Source organism: Microchirus variegatus, assembly GCF_963457635.1.
Source record: "Microchirus variegatus genome assembly, chromosome: 2".
NCBI lineage: Eukaryota > Metazoa > Chordata > Actinopteri > Pleuronectiformes > Soleidae > Microchirus > Microchirus variegatus.
In genome coordinates, this window is record NC_139803.1 from 22,111,822 (window position 1) to 22,136,234 (window position 24,413).

General features: G+C 39.1%; 1 protein-coding gene across 1 annotated transcript; it reads left to right on the forward strand.

Moving 5' to 3' along the window:
- Positions 1 to 2,144: 2,144 nt before the first annotated feature.
- Positions 2,145 to 20,861, forward strand: tbc1d19 (TBC1 domain family, member 19; the record flags this gene model as incomplete). The annotated part of the gene is made up of 21 exons (XM_083885873.1): positions 2,145 to 2,240; positions 2,957 to 3,029; positions 3,890 to 3,935; positions 5,046 to 5,121; positions 5,561 to 5,635; positions 6,002 to 6,065; positions 7,301 to 7,347; positions 8,384 to 8,494; positions 8,602 to 8,674; positions 9,043 to 9,081; positions 9,806 to 9,918; positions 12,044 to 12,118; positions 12,406 to 12,468; positions 15,132 to 15,216; positions 15,354 to 15,398; positions 16,060 to 16,092; positions 16,186 to 16,295; positions 16,396 to 16,487; positions 17,275 to 17,390; positions 17,502 to 17,572; positions 20,787 to 20,861. The coding sequence occupies 21 exons, from the start codon at positions 2,145 to 2,147 to the stop codon at positions 20,859 to 20,861; spliced, it is 1,578 nt and encodes a 525-aa protein (XP_083741999.1).
- Between the last annotated feature and the right edge of the window lie 3,552 nt (positions 20,862 to 24,413).

Consider the following 24,413-nt stretch of genomic DNA (forward strand, 5'->3'; position numbering starts at 1 on the left):
ATAATAATAATAATAAAAAGAAGTAGAGAAGTAAATTGATAATTATTATTCTAACAGCAGCAGCAGTCTATTGCTTGTAAGTTCCCGCGCGATCTCAGTGTGTTGCGCTGCGCGCCAGAGCAGCATTTACAGCCACTGACAACATGTGGACTGCTCACATTCTTCAGAGCTCAGTCTCCTCCTCTCCTCTCCCCTCTCCCCTCCTCCCTCCTTTCTGTCTGTGCAAATCAGCATCTCACTTTTTCTTTTTTTTTCAACCATGCCATCATATATTATTGCGCAAATGGATGTCATAATTAACCTTCACTGACAATACAACTTATTGGGTGCACTCTTCACTTGGTCACTCGCTCATCCAATCAGACATTCATATTTCATATTCAACATTTATTTATCACACATCTAACAACTTTGGTTAAATTGAACCAGTGAACCACAGCTGTCCACTCAAATAAATGTGTTTACTTTTTTAAACATGATGACTTAAAGTGATGTGAAGCACTTTTGTCATGTTCAATTTGTGAAAACTGCCATACAAAGTAACGTGTTTACTTACAGAAAAGCCTGTCTCACTGTTACTTAAAGGTACAGTGTGTGAGAATTAGTGACATCTAGTGGTGGGAGTGCAGATCGCAACAAATACAGGCCTCCTACACTCACCTCGCCCTTAATCAAGTGCGTCAGGGAACGACAGTGGCCTTCACTTACCAGAAAGGATATTATTATTCTTTGTGTATTAACTCTTATGAGTTCCTTTAAAAAAATGACAAATTTGTTCCTTGTGGCAGAAAATGTCACCTTCCCAAAAACTATTTATTAATATTTTTTTCCACTTTAAATGAGTCGCCCTTTTAAAGCTACTTCAGCCTGAAATATACATATCAAATATTAATATTAACTAAAATGATAACCCTTTAAACTTCCATGCAGCATCCCCTGTAAAGCGAGGCCCAAGAAAAGGCTTATTCTAAACCAAACTATTTTGTTTTTAAAGCAATTATACACTTGACAAATATTCATATGGGTGGTAAATTCAAGTTCTGTCAGCAAACCCTCCAGCAAATGCTGAAACCTGATGTTCAAGGTCTACCCTAAGGCTGCTATGCCTGCAATGTTTGCAGCAATGTGCTAGTTGTCTCTTAAACGTGATGTTGTGAAAGTTCACATCATCATGTCGGCAGCAGTGTGAAAGCTTCCTTAATCAAACTGTACTAGTGAGATATTTGTGATGGCTGTATTGGGGCACGGGGCCCAAATCCAAAACGGCACCAGCTCCATCAGCCCAAAAATTGGAAGATTATCCTCAAGAACAATGACCTGTCACTTATTATGATTTTTTATTTTAACTATTTTAGCATTATATTAAGAGGCCAATGTGACGCAGTTGATACATAAACTGTTTAAATAGAATACAGTGCAAACGCATAGTTATTCATGAACCAATTGACGCCATTGCAGTCTAATATGAGAAAAATAAATAGCCTACATGCCAAAGTGCAGTATCACTCAATAAATCCCAGTCCTATCAGTAAGAAAACATACTGAAAATGTCACTAGCCGTTACTGATCATGTGGTTCTGTAATCACTGTAATCGTCCAAAATGGCTTTGCTCATGCTCCAATCCACTTTCACCAAACAAAACAATTTTGGGTAGAATTTGGATGATTTCCAGTTGAGTTTATGAGTCCAGAGAAAACCAGATGTGACTTTTTTCGTGAGTAATGTCAGGGACAAAACAGAGGCAAGAGGACACAGATTTGATTAGAAAAAAATATGATATAATTTTGGTATAAGGCAAGAATTAAACAGGTAGACGTATATAGCCACAGTATGAACTCATTCGGCCCCTTTGAGTATTTCATGTCTATTATTTATTAATTAATTTATTTATGTATTTATTTATTTAATTCCCCGTTGTGCTTGATTGTGCAGTTCGCTTTGTGGAATGAGAAACATATTTTCAGACCGGAACCATTACCAGGTCCTTTGTTTCCGCCCGCCGCTTCCCACCTGACTGTCCAGCGCAGTTGCTAACGGTTACTTTCTATGGGATCACTGTACTGCTGGATGCTGTGGATGCTGCTAACGTTAGCTGCGACACTGTTTTAGACTCGAAAGCCGTAGAAAACTTTTTTGTAAAAAGATGAACGAGGGCAGCGACTTATCACTGACCATCGCTCACATCGTGCAGCGACTCAAAGGAAGTCATTTACACTCTCAGATAGAGAGGCAAGCCAAAGTGAGTGGCTAACTATGTGGCTAACTAGCCGGATGTTGTCATTCTGAACTGGGATTGTGCTTCTACTGTAAAGGTCGAGTGTGTTTAGGATTTGCAGAAACTGAATAAACGTGTTTGTTTAAGGTTAAATCACAGTAAAGATAAGGATAATAAATAAATATACATTATCAAAAAAGTACAATACAAAAAGATATTAACACTGAGACTATATATATATATAAAAAAGTTAAAATAGACAATTTCCAGTATAGATACAGAATGGACTAGATATTTACATTATAAACAGAGATTGAGCATGATATTATATGTTGTAAGTCTAACATACAGTTACAGATTTTTCCAAATCAGTTTTTACTAGTCAGAATGATGTCACGTGCCATTCATGTGTTTGGGCTTCGGGCTCATTATCTACAATATCAGTAACTGAATTGTAGTTATCTCTAATACCACTTTCAGATATCTACCACAACATTAAAATGAAAGTAGAATTCGAGATGTATACAATATCTGCAATTGTATTGAATTAAATACTGAATTACATATATCTGTAACTGTAGTTTTCACTAGATCCTGTCTACCGATTCAATTGCCATGGGAGCGAGCAGTTGTATCCTTATCTCACCATTAGATGTCACTAATTCTTACACACTGGAACTTTGATGCAAGAAATGGCACCTAACATACTAAAACTGCTCTTTCTCCTCCTGTAAATTAAGGAGTGTTTACATCAGCCTGAGATTAAATTGGAGACTCTTAAGGAGGATGTGCGTAGTTTTCTCAAATCATCAGGTAGGCCTGTCTCTTACTTATATCACTATTTGTCAATGTGGTTTTAGTTTGGCTGCAGTTGTCTGTTTGTGAGCAGTTAAACTTAAAGTTTTAATGATTGCTATCCCCCCAAAAAATGTATAATTATTATTATTTTTATTCAAATTACATTTTTTTGCGTGTGTGTATTTTTAATCACTCACTGTAGTTGTAGATTTATTCATGTTTTTAATTCGAGTTCAAATTCCCCTTTGTAATAGATTCAAGACGATGATTGAGCATTACCGTGCAAAACCATAAAATTAATTAAAGGACCAGTGCTTCTTACACAATCGTTCTTACAGTTCAGGTGATGATAAATGAAGGAAAAGATAATTTTAAATGTTGTATTCAATGTCAGTTGATAAATCTCTCCTGAATTTTATGAATTGCACATATAATGACTTTATACACCGAAAAAAGGTTGAGAATTTAAGGATAGGAATTGTGTTCAACATGCGTATATAACCTTTTTGGTATTATGTTGATTTCCAGTCCTGTTTTTTGTGGTCAAATAGAAATTTGACCAAATGAGCATAAATCAGGCTGATGGAAACCCACTTAGTCTGTTTTTGAACAGCATCACTCAGAAAGTAAAGGACAGATTTCGATGTATTATTGTTTTACGGCCCAGTGAAGAAATTATTAGATTTAATCACAATCCACACACAGATCCGGATTCAGGATTTGATTAAATCTATTGTTAACCTCACATGATAGTGGAGTGTACTCACTGTCACTGTGGGAAACTGAGTAGCCGCCTTGGCAGACATTTGTGCTGACTGCTTTTACTGGTTGTTGTTTTGTTTCTGTGTTGATGATTTAAATGTCTTGTTTCACAGGCTGGGAGAGGAAGCTGCAGAATGCAGTGTACAGAGAACTTCATGTGTGAGTTATATTTTAAATTTGAAGCACTGACATCAACTGTCAACAAAGCATTTGCAAATGGGCTGTATTTAATTACTGTGGATCAGGTGATAATTGGTTAGTAAATACTGATGGGAATCTTCTGTGTGAGACAATAAGAGAGAAACCACACACGTGTACACATTTTATTTTAAAAGAAATCGTGGAAAACACTCATCTTGGTCATTAGTCTGTTATGTTAGATTATGATATTACTATACAATGCAATATTGTTTTGAATTATTGCTCCTGATAAAGTACAGCTATTTAAAAATAGTGGAAACTAAGGAAGATGCAAACTGCTCACAGTTTTAAACAGGGACTGGAGCACAGGTCCACCTCTGTGCTCCCACAGCAGTGCAGTCTCTACCGGACTTCACATCTTGTTTCGTTTACCCCCCTCTTCATTATTATTGGGTTCATCTGTTTTACTTTGTGACGAGAAAATCCACTTTACTTCTGACACTGACATTTGACCTGCAAACACAGCAACTGAGGCTCTCGAGAGATTGTGACACTGGGATTGACTTCAAACGTGGCTAATCGCTCAATAATAATCTGGATTTATGTTCCTTTTAGTTTGGGTCTTGTCTTTATTGGAATCAAACAGGTAAACAGCAGGAAAAGTCTTTGTTCTTCAGTAAACATAGTGTCTGTGTTCTCTTACTTTAAAGGATGACGTACCCTCGTTTCTCTCCTGAGGCTTACATTGAAACATATGATGAGCAAAGTATTCCAATTAAAGGATGACATTGACTAATGCTCCCTCTGTTTTCCATTAGTCAGCCATATGAGCACTTACAGGTGTTTAGATTAGGTTGAATGTGGTTGAGCACACTTAGTCCTTGAGTCATTCAATATGCCCTGAAAAGCTGAGAGTGAGGGGCAGAATTGGTGGCGTGTTTTCCATTAAAAAGGAACATTTAATTCTCTTTCCGTTTGACAGTGTACTTCTTTTAAACACCAATCTTGTCAGGATTAGCTGCCTGTGTCTATATTGGCTTCACTCCCCCTAATTTACTTGATCCATCCATTCTCCTTCTATTGTATTAAAATACTCCTCACTCCTGCTCTTGTGTTTGCTTATTCTAGCCAGCTGCCCCTGAGCCATCCCACAGCTCCTCCAGAGCATCTCAAAGAGCCACTGGCCTATATGCGCAAGGCACAGGTTGGTCTGTCTCATCTCATCTCCGTCACGTCTAACTCGCGTATCTTCTACTTCCATGACTCTTGACACAGGCCTCAGTTCAGAGAAAAGTAGTTCTGGGCGAGAGTTTTGGACACATAACTAACTGGTCTTAAATCACAAACATGCATGCATATGTTATGTTATCAGTTTGGAACTACTTTCTGGCCCGTATCACTACGCTGGGCAGCAGAAGTTGCAGCGGTTCACCTGTTTTAGTCGGAGAGATAGGGTGAAATTGAGGGAAATTAAACAAACAAACATGTCTGACTATGGAACTGGTGAAGATGAACTGTGTAATATATTGAATTTTTACGTTTTTAATATCTGATCTGGTAATTTATTTTTATTTTCTTACCAGGTATTGAACAATATTGTATTGGCTCATCCCTTGTGTGTGTGCGCGTGTTCTCTTCCACAGGCCAGCTGGGAGAAGCGTGTCCTCAAAAGCCTGAACAGCATGAGCTCAGAGTTGGGAGTGCCACTGGCTCGAATGGTAGCTACAACTTACTTACTTACTACATCAAGTTTTAATTCAGGATCTCTGCTAGCATCACACTGGCGTTTCTATCATTGTCATCTTTTCTTATCATATTTTGTTATTATGTCGTTTTGTTCGTGTTGCCGCATAGCATTTTCATCCTGAGCTGACTGATCTCAGAACTCAACTGTACAGTAGCAGAGTGAAGCCATTTGCCGCAAGAGTTAGCAATAATTTATTAGCTTAAACTGATTAAAAGCAGGCTGTATTTTTTTTATTTGGGTTGTGTGCACACATGATTGCCTCTATGACCATTTTAAAAAAAAACAAAGAAGCACTTTTTTTTGATGTGACATTTGTCTGCGTCTGTTTGCTCCACAGAGGCCTGCAGCAGAGCAGAAGGAGATCACTAACAAATGGAACGAGATGGGCACAGATGAACCAGGTCTGGAGACATTTACCCAGGGACTTTGGCCCTGAGCAATCTGCCTTTTTATTTTATGACAGATTTCTGTTTTAATAACTAATTTTTACTTGCACAAAGTAGGCGTTGAATTAGAGGTAGACCGATTCAGGTTTTTCTATGACTAATGCTGATCTTTAATAATCCTGATTTAGATTTTTATTTTTGACAGTTATGTCTGGCCACATTTAAATGAACCACATTTTTTGGCTAAGAATCGGCTCATAAATGAAACAATAATCAGTGCTTATTATGAAATACAATGGTACATTTTGTCTCCATAACTTGATCGACCTCTTCAATTTGCAGCTTTTGGGTGACAATAAAAGTTTCTTGCGTAGAGCAAACTAAAACCACAGTGCTAAATATTACCTCCCATTCTCCAGTGGTATATTCAGTGTTCCTCTTTGCAGCTGAGGTATTTTAAAGGAAGTTTTAAAATGGAGTGAATGCAGTATATTTATATCCTACCTTGCTGTGTAAATGCACTGGTCTTATCGACTTTAAACTAACTCATACAAAGGACATGATAATCTTGTTTCCTAGCAATGCTATCACGGGAGATTTGCGCAGAATAACATTTAGAACAGTGCGCTGTCTCGCGGCTATAAACACTGGGCTGTTAACATAGAAACTGTCCAGACTACTTGGACGTGGCTGCGATAATAATAAAGGAATCCTGCTTCCATCCAATCGTGCCCTCGCTCTGCACGGGGAAGACACGAAACTTGGTTTTACTGCCGCTTTACGCAGAAAGCAGATGGAGTGTCCCACTTCAAACAGGCTGAATTAGCCTCATCTGTTCTTTTGTTGAAGCTGCGAGCAAAACTTTGAAGTTAACTGTCACAAATGCTCAGTGCTCAAGTTCAGCCGGATGAAATGTATGTTGTGGTTGCATTATGTTTGTAGTTCTGACTTGAATCTGCTGAACCTGTTCTTTAAACCACACAGGTAAATTATATGAACATTGATCTGCTGTAGAACTGTCATGTTGTATAAGAATATAGTTAAGTGGAGGACACAGATGGATTTGAGGGAAAAGTGGAGCAAAGCAAAGGATATGATTAATGTAGGAAGGGTAAACAAGCGCTCACTGACCTTTTATTTAACTACAATTCTTGAATCCTGTCATTATTATTCATTCTTATATTGAATGATAATAACTTAAAAGGAGATTTTGGGCTCCGCTGTATTGAATTATTTGTGTCTCCCTGCAGATTTAAGCCGCTTTAGGCCCGTCTATGCTCCCAAAGACTTTCTAGAGGTAAACCCATCCTTTAATGCAGCTTTTTTCAGTTGAAATGTTAAGTGTTTGTGGTTGTACGTATTGACAGTCTTTCAATACTGATTTCGTGTTGCTGTTTCCATGCACCAGCCAGGAACCCGGACACTTGCACACTTCCAGCATTGACCGACAAAGAAACTTATTTTCACAATTTACTAAAAAGTGTCACCTAATTACATATTTGAATGAATGAATGAATGAATGAATGAATGAATGAATGAATGAATCGTTTATTTCGGGCATGACAAGTAATCAACATCTGCATACATCAGCATTTACATTCATACACATGACCGAAAGGGACAGCGGGAGAAGCAAAGCTTATCTAGTCCCGCCCCCATTACCCATACAATTTTATTACTTCTTTTTTTTTTTTTTTTTTCATGTTAACTTTCGACATTTTGGACGTCGCAGCAACAATAGCATAAGGCTGCAGTTCATCTCAAGTCAGTCAACAGACTACATGCACGGCCGTACATGTGTCCCTGTCGAACCATCACGAGCGATCACAGTCTCAAGTTGTTGCCTCGGTTCCGCCGATTTATTCATCCCTCTCTCGCATAGCTCTCACCACGCTTAGTTTCACCAGCTCATCTCGTTTGGCTGCATCCACTCCCATCTGCACCACGCAGTCTCGAATTTTGCCTGCTTAAAACTAAGATATCCTAATAATATTTATATAAAATAATATATTTTTCTCACTGTTTACCACCCCTTTCTGGCTTAAAATGTCTGTTCACTTTCTGCACCAAAGTCCACAGAGAATTTTACATCACAGCAGGCAAGAGAGTTATCTAATGACTTCATTGTTTGAAATCCTTTGTTTGAATTTACCTGTGTCACACAAACTTAATAAATGAGGCAGCAGTTAACCAGCAGCATCCCTGTGAGTTAAAATTCTCATGAGTAAAATTCTTCATGAGTACAAATACCTCTTACAGCCAGACAAACAGAACTAACTCTTCAAGTAAGAGAACTGAACTCTGTGATGCTTCATTAAATCTTCCCAACACAGGTGCTGATCGGTTTGCAGAACCCTAACTATGACAGTAGTGATGCTGTCAGCTCCAGGAGCCACTGGGGCCTCATACACTCTCCTCTCAACGTCAGAGACATCCCACAGCTGGTAGGGCTTATTCATCGTCTCCATTTTGTGTCCATTAGTGACTTTTAACTCAACTCTATAACCTACATATTGTCTGTGTTTTTTTTTTTTTTTTTTTAAATGAACAGAGACGTTCTTTCTCAGAGCTGAACCTGACCACAGGGCAGTTGGGGATTGACGACCACGCACACATACATCCAGGTAGTCTTTTAAAAGAAAAGTGCTTAAAATAACCTAACAGCAGCTTCTAATATTAAACCTGAACATGTCTTTAGCTGCCAGCAATTCTAAATAAACACAACAGAAATAAATGTGTTTACCTTACAATGACTGGATTTTATTGGTATATAAACCACACTCGACTCCTCAGCAGCGCTGTCTTCCTTTCCTGCGCCACATGGCTGTCTGGAGCCTCTGTGTTGAGTCCACGTATTAACATTTTTACAGTCTGGTGTTTGTGGCTTAAATAAACCAACATTATCTCTTTGATTTTACAAAAACAGAGTCACGACCAGAGCACAACTGATAAATCTGTTTTGTTCTCTCTCTTTTTTTTTTACTTTACACAGACTTATTTGAAAGTGACTACGTACAAATTGGGAAGAAAGGTAAGTGTGTGCCGCTTCTTTTTGAATTGTATTCATGTTTCTGTTTAAATTCTTTCATTTAGGTATTTAAATATAGAAATACATTTACTTCAGAACCAGAAGCTAACAGACAAAGTGCTACTCCATCACCATTATTATTAATTATTTAGTTAGTAGCATTGTGACATAGTACATTTGTGGGTGCTTTATTTAGTTACCTTAGTCAGTAGCTATTAACTGTAGCTATTAAGCACTTAAATATGAAATTGTAGAGTCGAAAATAGTGTCGGTTTATATAATGACTGTCTAGCACCTTAAATCAAGGACCGTGTGTTTTCAGCTACTTTCACTGCTTAGATTTGGGGTCAAATAGAGATGTAGTAGTTTTTGGGAAACTTAATATTGATGTATCAGGGTTAGGGTTAGGGTTAGTATCACTTAAATATTTTTTATCCAAGATAGACATTTTATTTTATTTTATACATTTTAGTGCAAGCACAACATGTAGGTTGGAGAGACAGAGCATTTGTGTTTTTCAATAAAGGTTTATTTCATTTATTAATAATCTTTTAAATGTTATTAGAGGGATCTGTTTCTCCATGCTTACAGTCTTTATGCCAAGCTAACTAAACCCGTCCCTCCAACTTCATATTTAATGGACAGACATGATCTTCTCACGTATTGACAGCAAAAAAAATACGATTAGGTTTCTCTTTCTCTCTGTGTCGCTTTCTCTGATATCCAGTGGTTGAAGATCAGGACAGTGCAGCAGCTCAGCAGTACAGCAGGCGAGGCTGCCCCACTGGGCTCAGAGCAGATCTATGGGCCCTCATTCTCAACTCCACCAACCAGCCACAGGTACACACACACACACACACACACACACACACACACACACACACACACACACACACACACACACACACACACACACACACACACACACACACACACACACACACACACACACACACACACACCCACACACACACCCACACACACACACACACACACTGTTCAGACCAGATATTGTCCGTCCCACACATGCCCACAGATGTTATCACAAAAACCATGTTTGAGGGTGGTTTGAGGACACACACGTGACCATATTCCAGAGCTGCATGAATACAAACACCCCTCAGCTGACGTATGTTTTTTACTCTAATCAGTATCGATAGGTTGATTTATTTATTGCCACTGCTACGTTATTAACACTGGTTGTCATGCACTTACTTTTGTTTAATAGTAAAAATCTTGTTTCATGTTTCAGCAGGGCGAGTAGAGCAGAGCTTTACACAGACACACACAAACACTGTGACATCACAAAGTCTTGGGAAGCCAGATCTGATCTCACGTGGTTGTAGGAGAGCACACATGTTGATAGCAGGTGTAAAGAGTTGTATTTAGCTCTGTTGACATGCGATCAGATCAGAGGACAGATGTGAATACCAGGTCTGAACTGGGGCCACAAATGCACGACTGAGTTGCAGCCTTGTGGCGTCTGTCAGTGTTTGTTAAAAAAAAGCAGCAGCCGTGCACTCACAGCTGCATCGATTCCCATGTCGCACTACAAGCCAAAGTTTTCAGCTGTAGCTACAGTTGCAAACATAATCAGACGGCTGAGATTTAGCACAGTTAGCCCAAACAGACCGTCGGCCGGCCAGTGAGGCAAAAGTGCTGTCTCCTGTTGAGGTCAAGTCAATAAAACAATACTTGAGATGGGAAGATTGATTTGTGAGGGAGAGAAACGTGGCAGCAGGCTGACGTCTGAAGAGTGTCAGCCTGGCTCTGAACGGCACAAGGGCAAAGGCATTAAACAGTCTGACACATCACAAGGAATTTAACGTGCAAACACTTATTTCTGCAGGCAATATCACAGAAAGCATAATATTTAATGAGAAGAAGTTTGATTTATAATCTTTTTTGTTTTTGTTGCATTTTTTTTTCATGCCTCAATTCATATTGACATTATTCATTAGAAATGCACTCAATTGTCACTGACACTTTATGATAAGTTTAATATAAAAAAGGTATAAAGAATTCAGTGTAACCTTGGTTATCATGATATTTGAGTTACTGTTGCCTTTTGACCATTTTGTGGACTGCTGCTCACTAGATATATATTTTTTTTGGTCCGTTCTCTGTTAAAACCAGAGATGGATGTGATTATAAAGCAGTTTCTGAAATACACAGACCAGCCTGTCTGGGCCAAGTTCAAAGTCACTTATATCTAGGGATGAGCCAATAAGATAATGAATGTCAGTCTCTCTCAGATACTGGTCAACATCACTAGATCAAGCTCAAAGTGCTTCACAATAAAAGGAAAATCTAATTTAAAAAGCAAATAGAACAATAAAAGACAACACAGGGTGGAATGAAAAGGAAATGTCTTAAGTTAAAAAGTAAAAAATCCTGTTTTAACTTTGAAAAAATGCAAATAAAACAATAAAATACGACACAGGGTGGAATAAAATCCCTACTTTTAGCACCTGCAGGTGTACCTAATAAAGTGGCCAGTGAGTGCATATCCACAGTGAACTGCTGTGACCCACATTTCCCTCAATAACAGCAAGATAGAGTTTGAGGTCAAATATTTCATCAAAGTTTATTTCATCCTCCTTTCATTTATTATTTTTTTTCCACAGTTGTTTTAATGTCAGCTGTCAAAATCTTGATCTCTGTTTCTGTTCTCCTCACATCCGCAGAGCTGATCATCGTCAGGCTGCTTCCCTTTTTTTAATAGCTCCATCCACACTGTTGCCTGCTCTTTAACTTCATTTACGATTACCTGTTCAGCTCCGGAGACACGTTTGAGTTTAACCAAGTGGTCGGAAACGCGACACTTAATTTTTAAAGCTCGGTATAATCCTGCTGTCATAACTGTCCGATAATGTTGACGTAAAAATGTGATTTGTTAAAGTAATAAATGAGGGAAAATTTAACATATTCTTCAAAAATCATGTTGGATTTTTGTCCTTTCTAGGATGTCATGCATTATGAACAGCTGAAGGCCGGAGTCATACAGCATGACCTGCTGGTGGATAACCTTATCTATAAGGTATGAGGTCATGTTTGTTTCACACACTGTTCTGTGCCCAGGGGAGGATATTACAGTCATACATAACGCTTATGATTTGGGGTGAATTGTGTCGTTTTACCACGAAAACATTTATCCTGCACGGCATAAACATCTGATGCCAAAGTTGTCCCGTGTTTCTTTTCAGAGCAACTTCACTGTGTTTTTATACATTTATAGTCACTAGTGAGTTATCAGCCGTACAGTTAATGTACTTGTCCTTCCATTATGAAATAATGAAATAAAATTACCCATATCCTGCCCACCAGGATGTGAAGCTCACCGCCAGTAATGACGACTACTACTTTGTGTTTGAAGACTTCCTCTATCAGGTGAGCGTCAACGTACTCTTGCTTTCAAATATTAGTTTTTCCATCAATATCGCAGGTGAAATGATAAACTCGGACAATTTTCTATAACGAGACTCTGTGGGTGTGGTTTTATTTGATTTTTATATCCGTCTATTATTCTGCCTCTGTTTGGCCTTTGTAAACAGAAATGATGTAATTGTGATAGTAGTACACAGCCTTATTTGTATGGTGCAACTATCAGACCTGACAGCAGCAGTGCAGGGATGGGTGGAGTCAAACTGCTTAATGACTGGGGTTTTTTGAGCAGTAGAATTCACTTCTGAAACGTTTCGTGGACACTTCTTTGTGTTTTTAGTCAAATCTGTTTGAAGCCGACTCGCTTTACTCGGTGAATGTTGTTGTTGCCGCCGTCTGTCTTGACATAAAATGAATCTCTTCCTGTGTGCAGCGTGGGAATATCGCTGGGCAATGCAAGATTTAAACACATCAACATTGTGTAAACCTATTTGACATGGTTACTCATACTTTTACATTTGTGTACACTTCAAAGTTACGCACAGCCGTTTTAATCGTAGTTTAAAATGGTGTAGTTGATTCTTGCTAAAGTGGAACTTTAACTTGACCTTCCCTCCTAACTTTGACTTTCATCAATTATGCTCATGGTTACAAATCAGCACTGGTAATACTCCGTCTCTGTAAACATGATATTTCTTACCGTTATCTTCATCAGGGAACAGTAATACATACAACCTTTGTTTGAAATAAACACTTTTAAGCTCTTGTCAGGTCACTGTCACCTCAGGGCAGTTAATGTATGACAGCATTCCTCTTTATCTACTGGTACATTTTCAGCCCCAGACAAGGATACGGATCCAACTTGTTATTATTAGTTTCTGTGTTAGTCACTGCTCTGTTTGCCTTTGGTGTTCAGCTGATAAACACATACATGCAGCAGGTTTATTCAGCAACTTTTAGCCGCGTCGTGCATGTTTGTGTGTGGCAGCTCCTCCGTTGGCCACGCCCCCTTGTGTCTCAAAGCAGAGAATTTTGTTGAATATTAATATGACTTGTTGAATCATTCAAATTTGGAAACCGGTTTATTCAGCGACTGTCAACAAGTCGCTGACCGATGAGTAACCAGGTGACGCAAGTGCAATACCCAGCCTTAGTAGTCAATATTGACCAACGGTAAACTCATTTGGAAGTGAAAGTATTCTGAAGAATTCTGGTTGAACGTTCAGCGAACAGGATTCTCACGGTTGCTGTTGTTAAGATGTTATCCAAAGGAAAATAAAGGGAGTTTCTTCTACTTTCTCATATTTGAAGAAACAAGGTCACTAGGCTTTTGGTCCCCACTGTGTGTGTGGCAGCTCTTCCAGAAGCCACACCCCCTAGTGTCTCAAAGCAGAGAATTTTGCTGAATTTGAAATGATTTGAAAACACTAAGTGAACCTTTTATTCACTCAAATTTCATCAGTTTATTCGATGCCTGTCCACATTTTCCTGTGGGGATGACAAAGTCAGAAAAATATATATTATTTTTATCACTTTTCAGGCACTTTAGAGTAAATACCCTTCAGTGCCAGAAGTCTGACAGTAGCATTGAGAGAACACCTTGTGGTATATAATCTATCCAAACAGATAAAACCTCTCCACATATGACTGCAGACCACCCACTTTTCATAACCAAGGTCAGATGGGAGCTGTTTGAAGCACACACTAGAGTCCTCATCTGCTGTTTGGCCAGACGGATGATTTTCCCCTCCTCTGTAATTCATCTTAAGAGGTCGGTGGAAATGGAATCTGTTCTTCAGAAAAAGACGGAGAGATTGGACTGTAATGGAAAGAGTCACCACTTACGTGGTCATTTTGTGAAACAAGAAGCCACTTGAGGCTCGGTTACAGCCTGGCTCCAGGTGTGCTGTTTTAATGGCATTCTTACCCCAAGAGGGAACTGTGACTCCTCCAGGCCTTGACTGACTTTGAGACAAATACGTCCATTAACTACTCTTGCTTCTGTCACATGTCACCAGACATTGATAATATTACCTGTTGAGCATGCAATCTATATGAAGTCAGAGGCGTTTTAATGACTTTTGGTTCCCCAGGTTAATGGACCTGACTGGATGGTCTACTGACAAACTACTTTCTGTTAACATTGAATTGGCAACCAACCGATTTTATTGTGCTAGTACTTATACAATTATCTATTTGTATAATAGTATAAGTACTATTAAATAAAAATGTTTGGTTTTAGCTAAGAAAAAGCCTTTTATATGCACTTTAGGCAAGGGCTTTGCTTTACAGATGTTGCCATCTTGCACCAACAAGTTTCTACATGTTTCAAATTTTGAAGCTGAATCTTACCACACAAACAATAAACAAAGACAACATTTATTGTATGTTAAGGACCTTCAACTTCCAGGTGATGATTCATTAATTTAAACAATGTTAAATATTGTGTTTCATTTGTTTGTAGACCCACACAAACCTCCACACACTGGACCTTTTTTTGTCTATTTTTAGGGTCTGAGTGCCCAAGGTGTGGAAAGACCCTATTGAAACTGAAGGAATAATTTGTGTTCAAAGTTAAAGAGAAGGGTCGTGTATGTAGCATGTAAAATCGTATACAATATGTGTGTTCATTTAGTTCAGAGCCTGTTTAATCCCTGTGTTTCTCCCAGGTGCTGCTGTGTTTCTCCCGGGACACCGCCGTGTTGGAGCACTTCAAATACAACAGCGCTACTCCTCCTAAAGCCTACGTCCAGGGTGAGATGATGCGTCCTTCATCAAGGACACACAACACGCACACATACATACACATCGTAACATAATCACATGTCTGTGACAGTGATGATTAAGAAAGCACACACACGATGCTGTTCTTCCCCCTGTTTGTCTCCCAGGCAAAGTGGATGACGAGGAGTGTGCTGTTGTTTATCCTCCCAACGGTGAGCCTGCACTTTAACATGAATGCGATTATCATTTAACCTCTTCTTCCCTGACCCTCTTATCTTGGTATCAAAATAAAGATAACACTTGTGATATTCCACCAGAGGTGTAAGTTTCACTGTAGATGCCACTGTGTCAGAGTAAATGCACATACACACAGCATAAATGACCTAAATCATCTAAGAAAATATTGCATTTTAAAATAAATATCACCTTTAAAATATGCATTAAAAGCTTAAAAACACATGGAGGTCATGTAACAACATGTGGACATGAGCTGTGCAAAGTCTGATGCTGCTGAAGTGAAGCAGAGTGAAATTACAGAGGTTTTAGTAAAGAGATGTCTAGGCGTTCTCTCTTTTGGCACAGTTTGGCACCATCTGTGCCATTTGAGATTTCTTAGGTACCAAATTATTAAAACCCATGTAATTTTATTTACATGTCACTATTGGTCTAAAAAGAACTTATAAACTTATTTATACATTCAATGTGAAGATAAGTAATGTGACTAGTACATACAGTACTAGTACTAATACAGCGCACTCTATGGTCTATTTTGACAGATATAGCAAGATATGGCTGGCAATTTGAACAAGACCTTATACATTTGTTCCTTAATGTCTTTCGATCACACTGATTTTGAAAATATCATTTAAACAGGTGTAATCCCGTTCCATGGGTTTTCAATGTATGGTGAGTACATTTTAATTCTCTATTAATGCTACCTTTCCAGGAAGAACACAGTGATGAACAGTGTGTTTGTGTGTGTACACGTTTGTCTCACAGTGGCACCTTTGTGTTACTTGTACAATGAGCCATCCAAGCTGTACAGTGTCTTCAGGGAGATGTACATCCGCTTCTTCTTCAGATTACACGCCATCTCCTCCTCTCCCTCGGTAAGCTCCTGCATCATTGTGCTCGGCTGCTAAACATCAACAAAATTTTAATTGTACCATGCGTTTTACTTACGTGTCACATGCACATGTGCTCCTGCAGGGTATAGTGTCTTTGTGTCTGCAGTTTGAGCGGCTGATCCAGACCCACCTGCCTCAGCTGTTCTACCACCTCCGACAGATCGGTGCACAGCCGTGAGTAGCTGATTCTGTAAAATGATACAGACATGAACTTAATCTTGCTCACAACAACATTATTGACAGAAAGCCAAAAGAGTAGTACATTTACTTTCATTGTAATGGGAAAAGTGTTTCTTTTTCTAAAGCTGCAGTATTGTTGATGTTATTCTGCCCCTGTTAAATTATTAGAACGATGGTTTGTCCTTCAAGTAGAAAAGGACTCAATTGGCAAACAATACTATCAGACCTGACTGAGCGAGCGTTTGTTTGTATGCAGCTAAAGCACGTTTATCCCATCAACTTTTTTTAGCAGTAGAATCCACTTCTGCAGTTTAATGTTTTTGACTGACATGTTAAATGTATAAAATAAAATAAAATAATGTTTAACAGTGAAATGTATTAGTTTCCAGAGGATCAGCGAAACTAAAAAGGTATTACATGTTGTTTGAGCAATTATTATTGCTATGGAAACTTTTCAATTCAATAAATGCATATACTCTGTGTTAAAAATACTTCTTTAAACTGTCTTTATCTCTCTGGGGCATATAGTTGTAGTAATATTTACATTTTTAGCTGTTGGTCGTATCAGGTATGACCCATAAACACATTGTACACAGATTTGTCTTCTGATACACTGCTGTTTTGTTTCAGTCCTGCAGTAAAGAGCTACTGCCATCATGTGGTGGTGATTGGAATCACACTTTTTCAAAACTGGCATTTCAGGCCTCTGTTATCTCTGTCAGAGTTTTTGTTAGAAATGAATGTGGACCATGAAAAAAAGACGTGCTGTTTTTGCTCGTAGATTGCGTATCGCCTTTAAGTGGATGGTTCGGGCTTTTTCTGGTTATCTGTCGACTGACCAGCTGCTCCTTCTCTGGGATCGAATTCTGGGCTACGACTCACTGGAGATAGTCGCAGGTGGGTTCGTATTTCACTCCCAATCAATTAAAACTGTAATAAGAGGTAACAAAATACAATTCATTCCTTTGTCTTTTACATGTCCTTCTCTATTCCGCACACGACATCCAGTCCTCGCAGCTGCTGTGTTTGCCTTCCGTGCTGAGAACCTGATGGAGGTGACGTCACTGGCCTCGGCTGAGGTAAGGCCATCTGACTTCTACAGAGTGTGTTTGAAACCCTGATTCTGGCCCCGTCTCGGTCCCCCACATACTCCCGATGTATAAGGCTGTAAATAGCTGTAAACAGCAACCGATTCCAGTAACCCAGTCTCTACTGCGTGTGTGTCTGAGAAAAACTAGACTTTTAAGAACCCTCGCCCTCTCTTACCCCGGTCCTGTGTGTCACCCCACCAATACTTACCAAGTCATCTGTGTGTGTGTGTGTGTGTGTACCTGTACCTGTACCTGTACTTGTCAGGACCAGTAGTTCTGATGGAGACAAAACTGACAACTACAGTGTTTTGTTTTTTCTCTATAAAACGTTTTGTTTTTGTTCATTTTAAATTGTTAGTACACTACTTTAACATGCAGTAAATTTTAAATAACTGCCAGATATTGAAAGTTATTCTTGAAAAATGGGCAAAGACACAGGCCCTTTTATGGTTAAAATAAACACACACAAAAAAAGTCCAGATAAACAATTAGGTGTTAAAGGGTTAATAATTAAAACAAGCTCCCTGGTTTCTCAGGTGCTTAAACGTGAATGTTTTCTGGTTTCTTTGCTCCATATAACAATAATAATTTTGTTTTGTAGACAAAACAAGACATTTAAGAACATCATCAGTTCAGTTTCTGACATTTGATGGCCTAAACAGGTAATCGATTAAATGAGAAAATAATCAACAGATTAAATAATGTGTGTGTGTGTGTCTGAGAGAGAGACTGGGGAGTGGCAGGGGAGGAAAAACTAGATCACTCAGGAACTCAGTGTTTTGCTAAGTTCACAGGGGGCGATAGAGGTTCTGTACTGGAGCTTGAACGTGACTCACAACACGAACAGCAGGTGGGGGGGGTTTGCACTGTAACTTGACTCACACACACACACAAGGAATGACATTATTACTCTTATCATGAGTCACTGAGGTCGATCAATCGTTGTGTTGCCTGCTGATGATGTCTCCTCCACTGCTTCACTCAGGTGGACCTAACCACTAAGGTGACAGTTGAGTCAGCACATTTCTTCCTTACTTTGCCTGAAGTACTTCCACACGCAACTTTTCAGAGACGCTTTGGTGTTGTTGTAATTGTCCACTCTGGAGGACAGTTTAGCTTGCGTCCTGTGTTTTCACAGAAGAACAACAAAACATTGCTGTCATATTTTTCTCATGGGCCAACCGGGCATTCAAAAGGGAGTCCAGACAGTCATCCAGTCTTGGAGTCGCCATAATAACAATGGCAGCCATATTTCTGCGACTCTGGGTTAATAACTGTGATATCTGCCACACAAATTATAGATAGACGTGTGCATCCTGTGTTGTGTCCCACACTGTACCTCGTGATATATTATTACAGTAATCAGTAATGTAATTCTTGAGCATGCCTGCACTTGTGTGTGTACTGAGGTCCTACTATCATCTGACCTGTGTAACCCATACAAAGACTGGCCTCTCTCCCTCCCCCTTTTCACCCCCACTTTTCCTGAGGGCAATGGGTTAAACTACAGTGTGACGCATGGGGCACATGGCTGTTCTGCTGCTCCAAGATGCTGGCCGGCACTATTTGCTCGCTCATTTGCCACCTGCCCCAGGAAAGCGAATCATAACACACTGCTCCTTATCTTATATTTAGAAGCTCAGGCCCAGTGTTGAAATATTAAGCCCCTTCTCTTAACATGATCGGGCCCCTAAATTTAATCCCCACTGATCTGAAATGGACAGGGTGGGTGAGTGGTGGACTCTTTAAGCACAGATCATCGCTTCCCAAGAATCCCGCATCATCATTTTTGCATTTCGAACGGTGTGTGTGTGTGTGTGTTCTTTTTTAAAATCCTTAAATAGCCCCTGTCCTGGACTTGCTGGGCAAAGGTAAGATCACTGTGGTCAGGAAGTGGCAGGCAGTTTACATGTCCACTGTAGTGCCATCTAGTGGTGAGACTGCAGTTTGGAGTAAACAGAGAACTTCCCAGCTCACCCTCTCCCTTTTCCTAGCATATCTGGGAACGATGTTGGCCTTTACGCACGAGAACTGATTATTATTATTATCCCATCCATCTCTGGTGTTATAACCCTTGGTTGGTTGCCAGGTTCGTACAGAAGCGTGCAAAATCAGGGACTCGATGTTCTCTGTGTATCCAAAGCAAATTGCAAAGTAAAGAGACACACCGACACAATCAGCAACACATGAGGCAACATTTTGCGTTTAAGGCAATCAGAGAAGAGAGAAAACATGAACATGTAAATTCACAGTCATTTTACTCTAAGTTGATCAACGTTAAGCAAGCAAGTCTTGAATCCTCAGATTTGCGACTTAAGTCGGACTCTGATTACAGTTACAGTTTGTTCACTAGGGGTAGGGAATCACAGGGTACCTTATGACACGATACATGGTCCACAATACCAGTAATATCACAATATGATGCTGTGATAATCAATTATAAGACAATCATATAGCGATGTATCAAAGTTTATGTATTGAACGTGGATGGGGTATCCTTTTACATAGCTTTCTCTGTCATTATCCCACTGTAAACTCCCTCTTCTTCGGGCCTGGTTTCCCTTTTTCCTTCATTTGAGCAGTAGTGACGCCCGGCGAGTGAAACTGGCACAGACTTTGAGCAATCGATATTTTACCTGGCATATTGATTATCATATTACATGAGGAAGGACAACGATATATCACCAAATCGATATTTTGAGCCACCCCTATCGTTCGCCATAGGTTAGCTTAGGGCTGGGCGATATGGACCAAAAGTAATTTACCAATTTATTAGCTAAATATGACATGTCACAAGTAGTTTTATTGAAACCGGCTATTTACCGGTGAATAAATAATAAACACAGGTTTCTTCACCTGGTTCATGAATAAATCCTCAGCTGCTCAAATAATAAAATGTAAACCATAAGGAACTATATCGATATATGCGATATGGTCCAATTCCATATCCTATTTAAAAATCGATCGATATATTTTTTATATCGATATATCCCCCAGGCCTAGCTTAGCTCCTGAGCTTTGGTCAGGTCTCCATTATACAGAGGATACAGGAAATGGCAAATATATATAAAAAAAGTTATATTTTAGCATTTTATTAACCAATCTTCCATATAAATAACAATATGAATGTGCAATTCAATTTTCCTAAATGTTATACACTGCACCTTTATTATGACTAATCTCTTTTGGGTTTTGTTTGCAGGCTGTCCTCGCTGACCTTTCCACTCTGAAGGTCATTCCCCTCATCCAGATCTTCCTATTTGCCACTGCCATCTGAGGAGCACCGGATCTACAGTATATGAGTCTGTGGTACCTACAGTACGTATAATATACCACACGCTGGAGGGTAAAGAAATTTGAAGAAATTGCCTCTTTGCTCTGTCATAAAAACCACATCCAGTATATGACGAATGATCTACAGGAAAGCACCAGATCATACTGTGAAATATCAGTGTTACGAAATTCACCCTGCAGTGATTCAAGCATTAGGCCAAACCTGTCTTTAGCATGTATGCATTCACAAGTAGTGAATACCTCATATCATGTTGTTAGATACAGTATTATACGTTTAAGTGCAGACGCTCACTCGGATCAGCTGGATCAGAAAATATCATTTCCTTTACAATGCATTTATGCTAAGAGATTTTAAAAAAAAAGTTCTCCTGCTGCCTCAAGCAAGTAAACTCAACTGCATGGTAATTTTACAGTACACGACATGTTAGTTTAAAATATGTAAATGTGCTCTATATGGAAGCACCAGATTATACTGTGAAATATCAAGGAGTAAATCCAACACTGGTGTTATGAAATTCACAGTGCAGTGATTCAAACATAAGGCTAAATCTGTCTTTAGCATGTATGCATCAAATATAGTCAGTGTTCAATATTATACATGTGTATACATAGTAAGTCTACAGCCTACAGGTGAAGCTAACCCCATATGCCAATCCAACTTTATTTGTAAAGCACTTTAAAACAACCACAGTGAACCAAAGTGCTGTACAGAAGAATAAGTAAAAGAGGTGATAACATGGATCTAAAACAACAAGACTTGAATGGAAATATCATCAACAACTTAAATTGTGTCAAAAGCCAATGAAAAGAGGTGACTTTTAAGAAGAGAGGTAAGGCCATGAAGGGATTTAAAAACTTCCTAAAATGTATGGCAGCCAGTGGAGTGAAACTAAAATGGTCCATATGCTCTGAAGGAAACTTGATCCACACACCAGCGCTCTCTTGGATCAGCTGACGCGCTCATTAGGAGAGGAGTTGTGTGAAGCAGTAATTATATTACAAGCGGGAGAACAACGCTAACGTCTCCGAGCTTGGCTAATGAAGTGTTCATGCAATTTATTTTGCTCTGTGGCTCCTGATTGTTATAAACCCATTAGGTTACCGATGAACGGGGAGATTAGGAGGTTTAGTCTGGGCCGGCATGTTGAGAGAAATATACTCTAAAGAAATAAAGTGTAGCTGGTGTGATTAGAAGCTGCCGTGTATAAACATAATTTATTATGAAGTTATGAAGGGAATGAATAATTCTGCTCTTTAAAGAACCTTCACGCACCTTTAAGCACCTTCAGTGCCACTATTTATTTCATTGTGAACGCTTCATGGTTGTTTTTTTGATTTTTAAATTATGAATTCAATGCCTGAATGTATTTATCTACTCATCCTCTTTTTTTTTACTTCTGTCATGTTGAATGAGAGCTGCTGAGTTTTCTGTTTTTGAAATAGTTGTTGATAATGTCTTAAAAACAGTTGTATGGAACTATCAGTATTGGCTAATACTCAAGGTTATGATATTGATATTCCCTAGTTTAACAGCAACAGAATTGTTATTTATTATTAGGGGAATGCTTTGCCAGTCGGTGCTAACGTCTTTCATCCCAACACATTTTCATGTTTGACGCGACCTCAAATAACATCTTTTTTTTTTTTTTAAATAAATAAATGATTCAAAATAAAGCTGCTCAGACCTTGACTTGTGCCACACTTTGGTGAGACATTCTCACCTGACTAGATGCTGCTTGATCTGTCTTTCTCTTTGTGTGATGCTACACTCGACCAACGACTCTACTTTTTAGTGGAGACAGCATTGGTAAATGACAGGTAGCAGCATTTTGGGTGTCGCCTGTCATGACTCTTTCCCCTCTCAGTCGTCCGCCTCCATGTAGCATCTGCTCTATTCCTCCCACGTTTGTTGGCTGCCTTCCTCCCTGCTGCCCCCTCTGTGGGCTCATATCGAATTCTGCTGCTCTTCTCTTTCGTCTCCCGGTTCCTGCTACATCTGCCACCTGTTTACTCCAACTCCCACGGCTTGACTCTTCTTTACTAGTCATGCACTGTCTTTGGTTCCTCCTGAGACAACTAAAACTCGCCGCATACTTGGCTCCTGCAGCGGTTCCTCCTGGTGGCTGATGTGAAACACTGCAGGATGACGGGACTTCACAGGCCATCAAGACTGCGAACTTGGCTTTCACATCGAAAGCTGTGTCAAACATAGTGGCCACAGTAGTTATTTGCTTTGGGGTACGAGCTATCATTGCTGCTGATATGAAATGGCACTAAAACCACGTCAAAGTTAATCTGTGCAGGACTCCAATGTATGTACTGTACAGTAGATGGCAGACATGGACGACTCAAGTTACACAACTTGAGTCCGACTTAAGTCGCAAATCTGAGGATTCAAGACTTGCTTGCTTAACGTTGATCAACTTAGAGTAAAATGACTGTGAATTTACATGTTCATGTTTTCTCTCTTCTCTGATTGCCTTAAACGCAAAATGTTGCCTCATGTGTTGCTGATTGTGTCGGTGTGTCTCTTTACTTTGCAATTTGCTTTGGATACACAGAGAACATCGAGTCCCTGATTTTGCACGCTTCTGTACGAACCTGGCAACCAACCAAGGGTTATAACACCAGAGATGGATGGGATAATAATAATAATAAGCTAGTACCTCTTCCCAGGCCCTTTTTGAGCACTGGGGATAATATGAGCGCTAACATCAACTTTGAGGTATGTTAGAATTGGCTTCAATTATGGATTTAACTAAAGAACATTTACTTACTTGGCTTTTATTCTCTCTGGTCTGAGTTATGAGAAATGCTACGAGAGATTAAAAACTGCCAAATGAGGGATATTAGCTTTTTCAAAAGTTAGGTGAAACTCATTGAACCGCAGTTATTGGACTTAAATACCGATGTGAAATGTGAAATTCTTAATTTTCTTACCTGAGTGTCTGACTGTTGTGAATAATGTCCCAGTAATATTGTCTGCAGTCCTCAGATTGACTGAAGCTATTAATAATATCTAATATTGGTTGGATAGGTTGATTGCTTTTATAAGTTGCAATGAAAATATGAGCACATATTTTTTCCTATTCTCTTTTGCTTAATGTTTGAAGTGTACATCCATAAAGCGACTTTTGTCAGCTTTAATCAGCCTTCAATCTCCCAATTTATGGAATGGAATGTTCAAAATGAATATAGTATAACAGTAAATAACAGTCTACACAGTGAACGCAAATATTTGCAATGCCTTTACCTTTTTATTTCACGGTTGTGTCTGGTTGAACTAGGGAAGAAAGGTTCTCCTGCCGCCTTAAGCGAGTAAACTGAACTATATGTTTGAAGTACTGTAAATTTCAATATAGAATGTTGAGTCGCTTAACATATGAAAATGTGCTGTTTGAACTTGCTACAGCTTACCAAGCAATCGTACGCTTCCATCTTTGTGTAAGTATATTCTGCGCCTATGTAATATTTTAATTCTATTATTTACAGGTTTGCCAGTCGTCTTAACGCCACGTTGGATTAACGTAACGAT